Source organism: Oratosquilla oratoria, chromosome 40, assembly GCF_046742065.1.
Source record: "Oratosquilla oratoria isolate Oo_2021 chromosome 40, ASM4674206v1, whole genome shotgun sequence".
NCBI classification, from domain to species: Eukaryota; Metazoa; Arthropoda; class Malacostraca; order Stomatopoda; family Squillidae; genus Oratosquilla; species Oratosquilla oratoria.
In genome coordinates this window covers 16,661,991-16,677,008 of record NC_134816.1, presented here as the reverse complement: position 1 = coordinate 16,677,008, position 15,018 = coordinate 16,661,991, and the positions used below count along the sequence as shown (strand labels likewise).

The following is a 15,018-nucleotide window of genomic DNA, read 5'->3' as shown; positions in this document are numbered from 1 at the left end:
ATATACAGAGCTAGATGCTTATCCATTGCCAAGAATCGACACCATAGTGAATGAACTCTCAACATACCATGTATTCTGAACTTTCGACTTGAAAAGTGCATATCACCAAATTCCACTGAAAGAATCGGACAAGAAATACACCACTTTTGAGGCCAATGGACACCTATATCAATTTTGTAGGGTTCTTTTTCGGAGTGACAAATGGAGTAGCAGTCTTTCAACGAACCATGGGTAAGCTTGTGAAAAAAGAAAATTTACAGTGTATTTCCATAGCTTGACAATATCACTATTGTTGGCCGTACTCAAGAAGAATATGATCATAATGTACAACACTTTCTTAAAGTCATCAATAATAGAAACTTAACCCTCAATGCTTCTAAGACGTCTGTGCACTCCATTAATATCCTTGGTTACTGTGTGGGAATTGGGGTTATAAAGCCTGATCCTGAGAGACTTCATCCACTACAAGAACTCCCACCCCCCCACGAGTCAGTTATCTTTGAAGAGAGCCATGGATATATTTGCTTATTATGCCAAATGAATACACAATTTTTCAACCAAAGTAAGACCATCAGTGAGTGCAAAGAAATTTCCTTTAAATAAAGAAGCTTTACAGGCTTTCAATTTACTCAAGTTAGAACTTGAAAGAGGAATGTTATACTCGATGGATGAAAACTCCCTTTGAAGTCGAATGTGATGCTTCTGAAGTAGCTATTTCAGCTGTACTTAACTAGGGTGGAAGACCAGTGGCTTTCATGTCCAGGACTCTACAAGGAAGTGAAATATGTTATCACATTGTAGAAAAGAAGGCCATGGCCATAATTGAAGCTGGGGTCACTTCCTTGCTGGACAACATTTTGATCTTATTACTGACCAGCATTCTGTAGCCTTCATGTTCAATAACTGGAAATGCACCAAGATCAAGAATATCAAGATCCAGGAGTGGCAGAGGGAACTTGATATGCAGTACATTATCGCCCTGGTAAAGAGAATGTAGTTCCTGATGCCTTCTCTCAAGCCTTCTGTTGTTCTACTGTCTCCGCATCACCTACTCTTGCTGAACTACATGAGAGTCTATGTCACCCAGGAATCATCCACTTCTACCTTGTCACCAGAGGCAGTACCTACAGCAACACTCCTAGAAGTTCCAGAGAACACTGAACCTTACCAAGATGCTGATGTAGAGGCAAGTGCAACAACACCTCTTGTACGGAGGTCAACCCATGTGTTGAAGGCTCCAGACAGATATGGATGGGCCTGATAACCTATAGAGTACTTTGTTTTCTTTTTTAGGGGGGGAAGAATGTTATAATATTTTGTTATTGGACTTTTTCATACTCTGAGCCATTTGTTTGGCTATATGTCATACTATGTAAACAATTGACAAAACTCTCTGACTGCATCGTCATAGTCTGTTTGGGACCAGATGGAGTAAGTCATGACTCTCTATGTAAGTTAATTCCTTTCCTCTACTTATTCAATCTGTGTAGATATCATATACTGTCTTATATATTATGCTGTGTCTACCCATATGATGAGTTCTGTATGTTCAGTAAATGATATGTAGAAAATATTGTATAAACTGAAGCATTTTCTGGCTTCACTTATATCATGTTATATAAGTTATGTGCTCAAATGTATTTTCAGGTCTATTTGTGTTTGAGTTGAATAAAGCTTGGGAGCAGCAGCCAAGTCTCTTATTGTTATCACAATCACAAAAAACACCACAGATGGAGCAAATGGGAAAAGATTGAAAATGGGAATTCCATATACTTCGACTGGTTCTAACTGCAGTCACCATCAGTAGTACATGGGCGCTGGAGGGAGATGCTATGATTAATCATATGACACCCTCTTGTAGTAAAAGGGAAACATGGCAAGGAACATGGAAAGAAGTTACCATTATTCAGTAATGACCTGAGTTATTATACTATGCAGGGTCAGGAGAAAAATATATATTAATGAGATTAGTGATTGGAAGACTGAGGGTGATGTCCAGAAACTATTGCCCCTTTGAAATGTTTGTGCTAGGATAATACTCAATTAAGGTAGATTCAATCATCTTCCTGAACCCACATCCAGATTTGTAATTAAGATACATTGGACTGAGATAAAATATATCTTATTTACAAATCTTGTGTTCTGACTGTGGCGTTGTTTATGTTCTTGTGTAGGTTTGCATCAGAATTTTCAAAGGAACAGAGATGTTATAGAAGGAAGAGAAAAAATGTAGAAACAAGCCAAAAATGCAGGGACAAGCTAAGAAGAAAGGAGAAAGATAGAAATAGTAACTATGAGAGGAATATATGTGGAGTATTTCAGGTTGTTAAATTTGAGGACATTACACAGGATTTAAATACCCTTCATCAATGATTTTGGTTCAGCTTCTTGGAATTATATTTGGAGCATTGTGTTTGACAAACCTGGACCTTTGTTTCTGGATGATGTCAGACTTCTCTTGTTTTTCATACTTGGAACAGACTGGTGGATTAAAAAGTGTAATGAGGAATAGACATTTGGGAATGGATGCTCAGAGGAGATTGTACGAAAGAGTGATTGTGCCAACAGCACTGTATGGGGCAGAAACATGGAACATAAGAGAGGAAGAGAGAAGGAGTTTGAATGTGTTGAGATGAGGTGTCTGAGAAGTATGATGGGGGTTACTAGGCTGGATAGAGTGAGAAATAAGGAGGTGAGGAGTAGAACAGGGATGGTAAGGGAGTTGGGAGATAGGGTGGATGAAAGAGTATTGGGATGGTTTGGACACATGGAAAGAATGAGTGAAGAAAGACTAGTAAAAGAGGTATGGAAGGCAGATGTCGAGGGAGTGAACACTAGGGGGAGACCTAGGATGAGATGGATGGATGGGATGAAAGCGGCTTTGGGGAAGAGGGGAATGTCTGCTGAGGAAGGACAGGAGAGGACAGAAGACAGGGGTGAATGGAAAATGGTGTATATGGATGATGTAATGCATGAGGTGGAATGGGTGGGGGGGATGGGGGGGTGAGGTAGTATGTGTGAGAAAAAATTTGATGCAGCCCTAAGGGATTTCTCCACTTCTCCTTTTCTGCATGAGGGGACGGAGAGGGGGGGGGGGTTACTGATTTAATGAAGCTGCTTTGCTGTGGATGTGCTGTGTCTTGCGACACTGCCTCTGACCCAGGGCAGTCGACAAGATGCATGGATGTCCTGTCATCCAGGAGGTGCTAAGATGAGAGGGGAGGGTGGAGGGTGGGAGTTGGAGTGTATTTAGGGATGGAATGGGTGGGAAAGGTTTTTATGCCTTTTTCTTTTTGGCTACCTCCTTGTAAGGGGGAAAATGCCTTGGTATATGTATGTACTTAGAGATAATATATGTATGTACTTAGAGATAAAAATTCAAACTGGGAAGATGTGGAGAGTGGTGTCCCGCAAGGCTCTGTATTGGCTCCTTTAATGTTTGCCATATAAATGATATGGATGAGGGAGTAAATTGTTACATGAACTTCTTTGCTGACAATGCCAAACTACTCAAGAGAGTAAGAACAGAAGAAGATTGCAGATTACAAGAAGACCTAGACAAAATATGGGAATGGAGTCAGAGATGTGAGATGAACTTCAACATTAAGAAATGTAGCATAATGGAATTTGGAAAAAGCAAAAATAGAATATCGGGTCAATATAAAATTGGAAACAAGGAAGTCAAAAAAGTTGATTCAGAAAGGGACCTGGGAGTGATCATCTCAAGTGACTTGACACCTGATAAACATGTCAATAAATTATTTGGAGAGACTTTTAACTTATTAAGATCAATGAAAGTGGCCTTCGACTACATGGATGAAGAAATGGTAAAGAAAATAGTGGTTACACTAATAAGACCTAAACTAGAGTATGCTGCAACACTATGGGCACCTAGCACAAAAAAGAACATAAGAATATTAGAGAGAATCCAAAGAGCAGTGACAAAAATAGCACCTACACTGTTAAATTTGAGATACAAAGATTGGAGAAATTAACTCTATCAACACTGGAACAGAGAAGAGAAAGAGGTGATTTGTTGACCATTTACAGAATTATGAAAGGGATGGAAATTCTCGATAGAGAAGACTTATCAAAATGGGACAGTAGAGAAACAAGAGGACATGAAAAGAAGCTAAAGAAGGACAGTTACAAAAGAGACCTGAAAAAGAATAGCTTCCCACATAGAGTGATTGATGTCTGGAACAAACTAAACAGAGAAACAGTGAATGCCAAAACTATACACGATTTTAAGAATAAACTGGATGCAGAGAGATACGAAAACGGGTCACTACGAGCATAGCTCTCGTCCTGTAAAAAACAACTAGGTAAAAAAGTTATTTGTTAACACTACATGAGGCTAATTCCAAGAGAACGAATAATTTTTTCTTCATGTTACCTGTAGTTTCAAAAATACATGTAATCTATAATTCTAAGTATAAAAAAGGCATCTAAATACTTTGTGAGATCGAAACCTTTATTAGTACTACGTTTCGCTTGTTACAGCTTTTTCAAGTAAAGACATGACACACACTCTGAGCACATATAAGCCAACAAGGAAGGAACTGGGAGAGGTTATCAGGGAGGGGTGGGTGGTAGGTGGAGGGGGAGGAGGGGGACGGGTGGGACTTGGTGGAGACAAAGGAGGACATTTCGGACAGTTTGTTGAAGTGGACTAAGGGGGACATTTCATACATTTATTTAATGCGGGTAACAGATGGATTATAGGAGGGGCGATGTTAAACATGCCTCTGTTCTGCTCAATGGTTTTGAAGCTTTGAATGGCGGCCGCTTCGAGGCATTTTCTCCTCATCCTATCTGGTTCACTAAACAGAAGTTCTGCGTTATCCCAATCCATCAGGTGGTCGTTGGTGTTCCGGTGGATAACACAGGCGTTGGTGGTGATGTTGTTCCGGGAATCGTAGCGATGCTCCCGGATCCGGGTCTTCAGGTCACGGGAAGTCTCGCCGATGTATACTTTATCACATCCAGCACAGGGTATGCGGTAGACACCAGCGTTTTTTTCCCCACATCTCGTCCTGGCTGTCATTCCTTCTTGAAAGCTCTTTGATAGTTCTGCTGGACTGGCCCACTACCTGAATGTTGCAACGCCTTTTGGGTACCATCAGCGGTGCTCATTTGAAACACTCAGGTGACCTATTGAATAGAATTAAGGACGTTCCTGTTCGCAACAAAAAGCTGGCCAGCCTGGATGTGACCTCGTTATTCACCCGTGTCCCGACCCTTAAAGCGATTGACCTCCTTAGGGCTAAAATCACTAGTTCCCACACTGACCTCCCTATTCCCCCCAATGACTTTGTGGATTTAGTACAGCTTTGTGTCCAATTTAATTACTTCAAATTCCAGGACCAGTATTTTCACCAAAGTTTTGGCATGGCCATGGGCTCTCCTTTGAGCGCTGTCCTTGCCAACCTGTTCATGGAATTTTTAGAAGCAGGGCCTTTCTCAGATATCGTTCCTGGCAACGTAGTATGGCTTCGCTATGTGGATGACATACTATTAATTCCCCCCAGACGGTTTGACATCCCCAAACTCCAAGGTGACCTATTGAATAGAATTAAGGACGTTCCTGTTCGCAACAAAAAGCTGGCCAGCCTGGATGTGACCTCGTTATTCACACGTGTCCCGACCCTTAAAGCGATTGACCTCCTTAGGGCTAAAATCACTAGTTCCCACACTGACCTCCCTATTCCCCCCAATGACTTTGTGGATTTAGTACAGCTTTGTGTCCAATTTAATTACTTCAAATTCCAGGACCAGTATTTTCACCAAAGTTTTGGCATGGCCATGGGCTCTCCTTTGAGCGCTGTCCTTGCCAACCTGTTCATGGAATTTTTAGAAGCAGGGCCTTTCTCAGATATCGTTCCTGGCAACGTAGTATGGCTTCGCTATGTGGATGACATACTATTAATTTCCCCCAGACGGTTTGACATCCCCAAACTCCAAGCGGCTCTGAACGAGGTTGAGTCATCCATCCAGTTCACCTTGGAGGAAGAAATTAACGATTCCCTTCCATTTTTGGATACCCTTATTATCAAACATGATAATTTTTTAAAATTTACAGTCTACAGGAAACCAACCAATAAGGACGATTTGACTCACTTCCTATCCCACCATGACCTCAGTATTAAAAAAGGTGTAGTCATAGGTTTCTACCTCAGAGCTCTCAGAATTTGTAGCCCTGAATTCTTAGAGGACGAGTTTAGGCACATAAAGGAGGTTTTTCATAAATTAAAATATCCAGAGTGCATCATCCACCAGTGTAAGAAAAAGGCACTCAAAATAATGGAAGGGCGGGAACCAACAAAAGATCCAGCTAGGAGGCTTATCCTTCCAGCCAGCAGCGTCACCGCCACCCTCACCCGGACACTTGGGCGTTGCAACATTCAGGTAGTGGGCCAGTCCAGCAGAACTATCAAAGAGCTTTCAAGAAGGAATGACAGCCAGGACGAGATGTGGGGAAAAAAACGCTGGTGTCTACCGCATACCCTGTGCTGGATGTGATAAAGTATACATCGGCGAGACTTCCCGTGACCTGAAGACCCGGATCCGGGAGCATCGCTACGATTCCCGGAACAACATCACCACCAACGCCTGTGTTATCCACCGGAACACCAACGACCACCTGATGGATTGGGATAACGCAGAACTTCTGTTTAGTGAACCAGATAGGATGAGGAGAAAATGCCTCGAAGCGGCCGCCATTCAAAGCTTCAAAACCATTGAGCAGAACAGAGGCATGTTTAACATCGCCCCTCCTATAATCCATCTGTTACCCGCATTAAATAAATGTATGAAATGTCCCCCTTAGTCCACTTCAACAAACTGTCCGAAATGTCCTCCTTTGTCTCCACCAAGTCCCACCCGTCCCCCTCCTCCCCCTCCACCTACCACCCACCCCTCCCTGATAACCTCTCCCAGTTCCTTCCCTGTTGGCTTATATGTGCTCAGAGTGTGTGTCATGTCTTTACTTGAAAAAGCTGTAACAAGCGAAACGTAGTACTAATAAAGGTTTCGATCTCACAAGGTGTTTATTCTCACAGTCTTGTCGGCTTTTGCCATTGTGATTCATCTAAATACTTACTAGAGATGCAACAGTTTGTCCAACAGAACCAGAAGCTAACATGTATCCAAACGCTCTGCTCCTTTCATCGGCTGGGATATGTTGTGCAAAAAGTTGAAATATTGTTGGCAAACCTTTGGAATAAAAATAATAATTTTTTTTACAATATATAACCACGCACATAGATAGCAAAAGTACAACAAATATAAAACTGTGAAATCTATCTATATACCAAGGCTTTTTCCCCCTTACAAGGGAGGTAGCCAAAAAGAAAAAGGCATAAAATCATTCCCACCCATTCCATCCCTAAATACACTCCACTCCCCTCCACCCTCCCTCATATCTTAGCACCTCCTGGATGACGGGTCATCCCTGCACCTTGTCCACTGCCCTGGGTCAGAGGCAATGTCACAAGACACAGCACATCCACAGCAAGGCTGCTTCATTAAATCGGCGACCCCCCTCTCCGTCCCCCCATGCATAAAAGGAGAAGATGGGGAGAAATCCCTTTGGGCTGCATCAAATTTTACTCACGCATACTACCTCACTCCCTAAACCCCCACCCATTCCACCTCATGCATCACAACATCATCCATATACAACCATTCTCCATTCACCCCTGTCTTCTGTCCTCTCCCGTCCTTCCTCAACAGACATTCCCCTCTTCCCCCAAGCCCCCTTCACCCCATCCATCCATCTCATCCTAGGACATCCCCTCATGTTCACTCCCTCCATATCTGCCTTCCATACCTCTTACAAAGGATTACAAAGGCGGAGCATGCAGACAGGAGACCTTTTGGTCCATATCTAGGTCGGATGCAAAAAAAAAATCATAATAATAAAATAAAAAATAAAAACTATAATAATGTAAATAACAAATAAAATACATAAATAAATGTATAGGTATAGTTAAATAATAAACAAACAGGTAAATAGTAAATAATGGTAAATTGACATATAACAAATAAAAAATGAAAATCCGACAGACAAATGATAACAAAACAAAAACAAATAAAATCAAATAAAATAAATCATAATCATTACAGCATCTTGCTTAGGTGTTTATCTAAATGACTCTTAACCCCTTCCATACGGTGCCGCACACGTAGGCGTCATGGGGAGCGAGTGTATTCGCGAGGCTGCCATATCGGCGTCTTGATTATATTTATTGTAGTCGCCCCTCCATAATGACATTCTTTCTAATTCTTTTGTAATCGCATTTTCTATGGTTATCAAAACTCACGGGTGAAGAGAGAACGATCGATATAAGCGGTGACTATATTTTATGATGCGAATATTATTACGACACGTCGTACGGCTGGCATTGGCTGCTGCCACCGAGATCTAAGTCCATGACGCCTATGTGTGCGGCACCGTATGGAAGGGGTTAAAGCTTCGAACTGAACTACATTGCACTACCTGTGTAGGAAGTTTATTCCATTCATTAACTACACAGTTGGCAAAGTTGTTTCTACCTACTTCCAAATTGAATCTATTTCCGGACAGTTTGAAACCATTGTTTCTTGTCTGATTCTCATTCAATGTGAAAATTTTGTCACTTTTGATGTTGTCAATTCCCTTTAAAATCTTAAAGACCTGTATCATGTCACCTCTGAGTCTACGCTTTTTTAGGGAAAACAGATTCATATGTTTTAGTCGATTTTCATATGATTTGTTTTTGATATTTGGAATCAGTTTTGTGGCTCGCCGATGCACTTTTTCCAGTCTGTCAATGTCTTTAATGAGATTCAGTGACCATACGGAAATAGCATATTCCAAATGTGGACGAACTAACGATTTATATAGCTTGTTAATGAGTGATGGACTTTTGAAATCAAAAGATCGCGCAATCAGTCCTAGAATCTTATTTGCTTTCTCAGAGGCTGAAATACACTGCTTGGATGATTTGAGGTCATTACTGATAATTACGCCAATATCTTTTTCACTATCCACTTTTGTTAACAAATTTCCAAATAACTTGTAATCATACTTACTGTTATTTTTACCTATGTGCATTACCTTGCATTTACTTGTGTTAAATTTCATTAGCCACTTTTCAGACCATTGCTGTAATTTATCTAAATCTTCTTGAATATCTAACTGATTTAAATGATCATTTGCAATTCTGCACAATTTTGTATCATCAGCGAATTTGGAAACAGTATATTTTTGTCCATGGTCTATATCATTTATATATACTATGAATAGAAATGACCCAAGAACGGAACCCTGAGGAACTCCACTTGTAACATTTTTCCATCTAGAAGTTTTTCCATTTAAAACAACTCTCTGTTTTTGACCATTCAACCAATTACTAGTCCAACCTAATAGACTACCACTTATTCTGTGTAAAGCTAATTTAGTAAGTAGTCTTTCGTGTGGGACGGTATCAAAAGCTTTTGCAAAGTCTAGATATATTAAATCTATATTGTTTCTTTTGTCATAATTCGAGATAACTGTGTTGTAGAATTCGAGTAAGTTAGTCACGCAAGAATGTTTCCGTCTGAAACCATGCTGGCTATCATTTATCAAACGGTTATTTTCTAAATGATGTTCGATAGCATCTCTGATGATAATTTCCATTATTTTTCCTATGATTGAAGTCAAACTTATAGGCCTATAGTTATTTGGCTTCTTTTTGTCACCTTTTTTGAATATGGGAGTAACGTTAGCTAGCTTCCATTCTCTTGGGACATCTCCGGATATGATGGATTTCTTGAAAATAATTTCTAATGGAACAACAATCTTATTTTTTATTTCTTTTAAGATTCTTGGATGCCAACCGTCAGGCCCTGGTGTTTTATTAACTTTGAGTTTATCTATCCACCTTTTAATTTTTTCTTTTGTTATATTTACCGTAGTAAGTTTACCCTAGACTTTTCACAAGTTTCAGTTTGGAATTGACTTTGAGGTGTTTCGTTTACAAATACCAAGCTCAAATAATTGTTTAAGATATTACACATTCCTTCATTTGAATAATCAAGTTGACCGTCAGCAGATAATAGTGAACAAATGTGATTCCTAACAACCTTTTTATCTCTAATGTAACTATAGAATTCTTTGGGATTCTCTTTGGATTTATCAGCAATGTTAATTTCATATTGTCATTTTCTTTTTCTTATTGTCTTTTTTAAATCTCTGTATTGATACACAACTTTCATAGTCATTAGATGCACCCGAGCACTTATATTTCTTATAAGCCTGTCTCTTTTTAGCAACACTTTTTTCAGTTTCTTTGTCGAGCCACTTTCAGCAAGCCTGATTTGGGGGACGTCTGTCCTTAAAAGGAATGTAAGTTTGAATCATCTTAGTGAGCGTATTTTGAAATATTTCCCACATCTGATCTACAGGTCTTTCGTTTAATTTTGCCTCCCAATCTGTAAGCTGAAGCTCCTGACGTAGTCCTATGAACTGAGCTTTACTGAAATCGGGTATTTTAGAAACACAAGTATCTATTCTAAAATTGTTTAGGAGTTTGAATCTAACTAAGTTGTGATCGCTATTTGCAACAGATTCACCGACTTCTACATCAGTTACCATGCTTTCGCAGCTAGTGATCAATAGATCGAGTAAGTTTCCATATCTTGTGGGCTCTTTTACATGCTGAATTAAGTAATTGTCACCAAGAAAATCAATCAAGCGACTACCTATATGGCCATGTTCAAGGGTCATCCAATCAATGTCAGTAAAATTGAAATCACCCATTATCAATAAATCCCAGTTGCAGAAACTAGACAGTTCTTGAAATATCAGTTTGTCGTCTGCTAATGCTAATGTCTTTGGCCTATATATTACACCTATATTCATTTTTTGTCCATTTGTTTGGGTTAACTCAACCCACAAACTATCAAATGCATCCTGTTTCACTTTCTCTAAAACACAAGCATGAACATTGTTTTTAACATACAACAGAACACCACCACCTTTCTTGTGGTTTCTATCCTGATGAAAGTGTTTAAATCCCGCAATATTAAATTCAGCTTCGAACTCTGTACCATTTAACCATGTCTCAGTTATTCCTATCATATCGAGATTTTCGCTTTTGACATACGCCAGTATTTCTTGAAATTTGTTCCTAATACTACGAGCATTAAAGTACATGGTTTTAAGAAACTCGTGATTATTTCTTTTTGACACATTTTGAGTTTCAATATCATGTCTTACATTATCATTTTGTTTTCTATTTATACCTTGCTCTATATTATTATTTGGTCCTTCATTGACATTCAATGCCTCATTAACATTTCTCCCATCAAAATTAACATTTCCCCCATCACGGACATCTGGTCGATCACGGTCATCCGATCTCTTTTGTACATTTTGTCCCCCTACGTCACCATGATTCACGCCAGCCTCCCGTCGTTCATTGACATTATGTCCGGCATCCCTTCCTAAAATTATATTTTGTCCTTCAGTGACATTATATCCTACCGTGATATTTTTTCCTCCACTATGATTACATCCCATCGTGATCTTTTGTCTTCCACTGCCATTACATCCTATCATGATATTTTGGCCCTCATTGACATTCTGTCCAGTATCCCTTCCTAAAATTATATTTTGTCCTCCACTGACATTATATCCTACCGTGATATCTTCTCCTCCATTATCATTACATCCTATCGTGATATTTTGTCCTCCACTATCATTAATTCCCATCGTGATATTTTGTCCTCTACTGTCATTACATCCCATTGCGACATTTTGTCCTATGACATTACATCCTAATGTAATATTTCGACCTCTAGCGACATTATATCCTAAAATTATATTTTGTCCTATACTGGCACATTGTTCTACATTAATGCTATACTCTACACTGTTTTCCCAAGTACATTCTATTTCCCCTTCCCTTTGGGCTTCTACCCTAAAAAAGGAGCTAATTCATTACAAACTCCCACAATGAGGTTTGTAAGAACATCTTTGCCTCTGCGGGTATGGTGGATCCCATCAGAAGCGTAAAGGTCATGGCGCCTAGAAAAGAGATACCAAGGATCAAGAAAGTGATCTTTTACTAGTCTTTCTTCACTCATTCTTTCCATGTGTCCAAACGATCCTAATACTCTTTCATCAACCCTATCTCCCAACTCCCTTTCCACCCCTGCTCTCCTCCTCACCTCCTCATTTCTCACTCTATCTAGGTGAAATCTAAAACTGTATAATTATTCATCAATTGGGGCATACACCAGGGAGTGTGTTGCTTCACTCACAACACTGGCACCAGTCCTCACAGTCTCTCCGAGCAAGTTCCCATGCAGATATCCTTTTCACCCCAAATAACTCTCAACATGTTGAATTAATTTGCCCCAGCCATGAATTCTGTGGGCATCCTTTCATCTCCACCATCAAGGGTTGTCTCTTGTGGAGACAACCCTGAGAGTAGGATCAACATCAGGGAAACATGCCACATACCCATATAGCTAGAGTTGACATTCACAAATTACACTTGTAACTGGTCTAGACTGAGTCTCACAGAACAGTCTCTGGTTTGATATGAAGTCATTCCAGCAATATCCCATGATTCTCTGAAGGCACTTAGTATCCAAGACATCAAGACACCTTCAAGTCAGTATATTTGCTGATAGCAAGTAAGAGTTCACACACATGTAGTTTGCACGAATTTTTATTTGCTATCAGCAAATACGGATACAGTACACAGTTTTAGATTTTAGTTCTTGCCCAAGGTTACATGCAAGAGACAAAAGTGGAAGAGAAATGGAATATCTTGATGGATAATTACAATGAAGGAGTAAATAGGCATGTACCAAGACAGAAGCAAGAGAGAGTGTACATTAAATGCTGGCTCAACAAATGATGTAGTGAGGCAAAAGACAAAAGGTACAGAGCTTGGAAAAGGTGGAGAAAAGATAAAAAAACTGAAAAATGGCAAGTTTATAAACTATAGAAATGAGTATGTTAAAGTGAGAAAAGAGGAAAAAAAGAACCATGAAAAGGATAAATGCAAAGAGCAACCCAAGCTATTCTATCGATATGTGAATGGTAAACTTAAAAACAAACAGGAAATGGTGAAACTACGCCAAGGGAATATAGAGTACACAGAATTAGAAATGGCTGAAGTCATGAATAATCACTTCAAATTTGTCTTCACTAGAGAGAGCACAATATTGGGACAAAGGTAATGAAAGGCAATCTCCCCCCATGAGCGAGATAACAATAACACAAAAAGAAATATTGGAACACCTATCAAACCTTGACGTCAGGAAATCACATGGCCCGGATGGAATTGCAAATTGGATTCTAAAAGAATGCAAAGAAAAACTAAGGCAAAATACATAACATAATAAATTGCTCACTCAAAGAAGGAAAAATACCAAAAGACTGGATAAATACTAACATTGTAACAATATATAAAGGAGGAAACAAGGCAGAACCAACTAACTATAGGCCAGTCACTAACAAGCACTATAGCCAAAATTTGTGAGAAAATCATCAAGAATAGATGGGTAAAACACGTGGAAGACAACAATATAATAAACCCAAGACAATTTGGGTTCAGACAAGGAAGATCATGTACCACAAACTTAATATGTTTCTACTCAAGAGTAATAGACATAGTGCAAGAAAGGAATGGATGGGCTGATTGTGCCTTCCTGGACTTACAAAAAGCTTTTGACAAAGTACCACACAAAAAATTATTAGAAAAACTGGAACATATAGGAGGGATACAAGGGAACCTACTAAAATGGATGGAGGACTTCCTGATTGGTAGAAAGATGAGAGTAGTGCTCAGAGAAAAATATTCAGACTGGAAAGAGGTGATCAGTGGAGTACCACAAGGATCTGTATTGGCTCCAATAATGTTTGCTATTTATGTGAATGACATGGATGATGATGTGAAATGTTACATGAGCTTCTTTGCAGACGACGCCAAACTGTTAAGGAAAGTAAAAACTGAAAAGGATTGCGAATCACTGCAGGAAGACCTGAATAAGGTATGGAACTGGAGTCAGAAATGGGAAGTGGACTTCAATATTAAGAAGTGTAGCATAATGGAGTTTGGAAAAAGCAAAAACAGAATATCAGAACATAAAATTGGAACGAAGGAGGTAAAGAAGGAGAGATCCAAAAAAGATTTGGGGGTAATCATCTCAAACAACTTGTTCTATGACAAACAGATAAACAAAGTTGTTGGAGAATCCTACAACTTGCTAAGATCAATAAAAGTGGCATTTACATATTTGGACAAAGAAATTATTAAAAAAATATTGGTCACACTGATAAAGCCTTGACTAGAATATGCAGTGACATTGTGGCCACCCAGTACCAAAAAAGAATATAAAGAAAATAGAAAGAATCCAGAGAGCAGCATCAAAAATGGCACCTGCCCTTGCAAACTTGTCATATGAGGAGAGATTGGCTAAACTGGAGTTAATGACTCTGGAGCAAAGAAGAGAGGTGATCTACTGACCATCTACAGAATCATGAAAGGCACAGAAATACTCGATAGAGAGGACTTGTTAAACTGGGACAGGAGAAGCACAAGAGGACATGGAAAGAAAATAAAAAACATAGCTACAGAAGAGATCTGAAGAAAAACAGTTTTCCACATAGAGTGGTGGACACTTGGAACAAACTGGACATGAAATAGTGTGCGCAAAACCTATTCATGAGTTTAAGAGCAAACTAGACACAGAGATACAAAGGCGGGACACCACGAGCGTAGCTCCCCTTCCAGCAAAATACAACTATATATCCATATTTGCTGATAGCAAATAAGAGTTCATATGAACTACATGTTAAAAAAACACCCACCCACCCCTGGAACTTCAAATCTAAGATCTATCTACCTAAATATGCACCATAGACTTCTTCCCTTTTATACAAAGGTAGATAGCCAAAGCATGCACCCATGCCCACTCAGCCAACTCCCATCCATCATCTGTTTGTTTGCCTTTTACCTTAGCCCCTCAGGGTCA

At 39.4% G+C, this 15,018-nt stretch overlaps 1 protein-coding gene across 1 annotated transcript in view; it reads right to left on the bottom strand.

Moving 5' to 3' along the window:
• Positions 1–15,018, bottom strand: part of LOC143020639 (uncharacterized) — a 111,029-nt gene that overhangs the window by 61,988 nt on the left and 34,023 nt on the right. Inside the window, exon 4 of the mRNA XM_076177137.1 lies at positions 7,103–7,215. Coding sequence (XP_076033252.1) covers positions 7,103–7,215 — 113 coding nt within the window. The remainder of the gene's footprint in view (positions 1–7,102; positions 7,216–15,018) is intronic.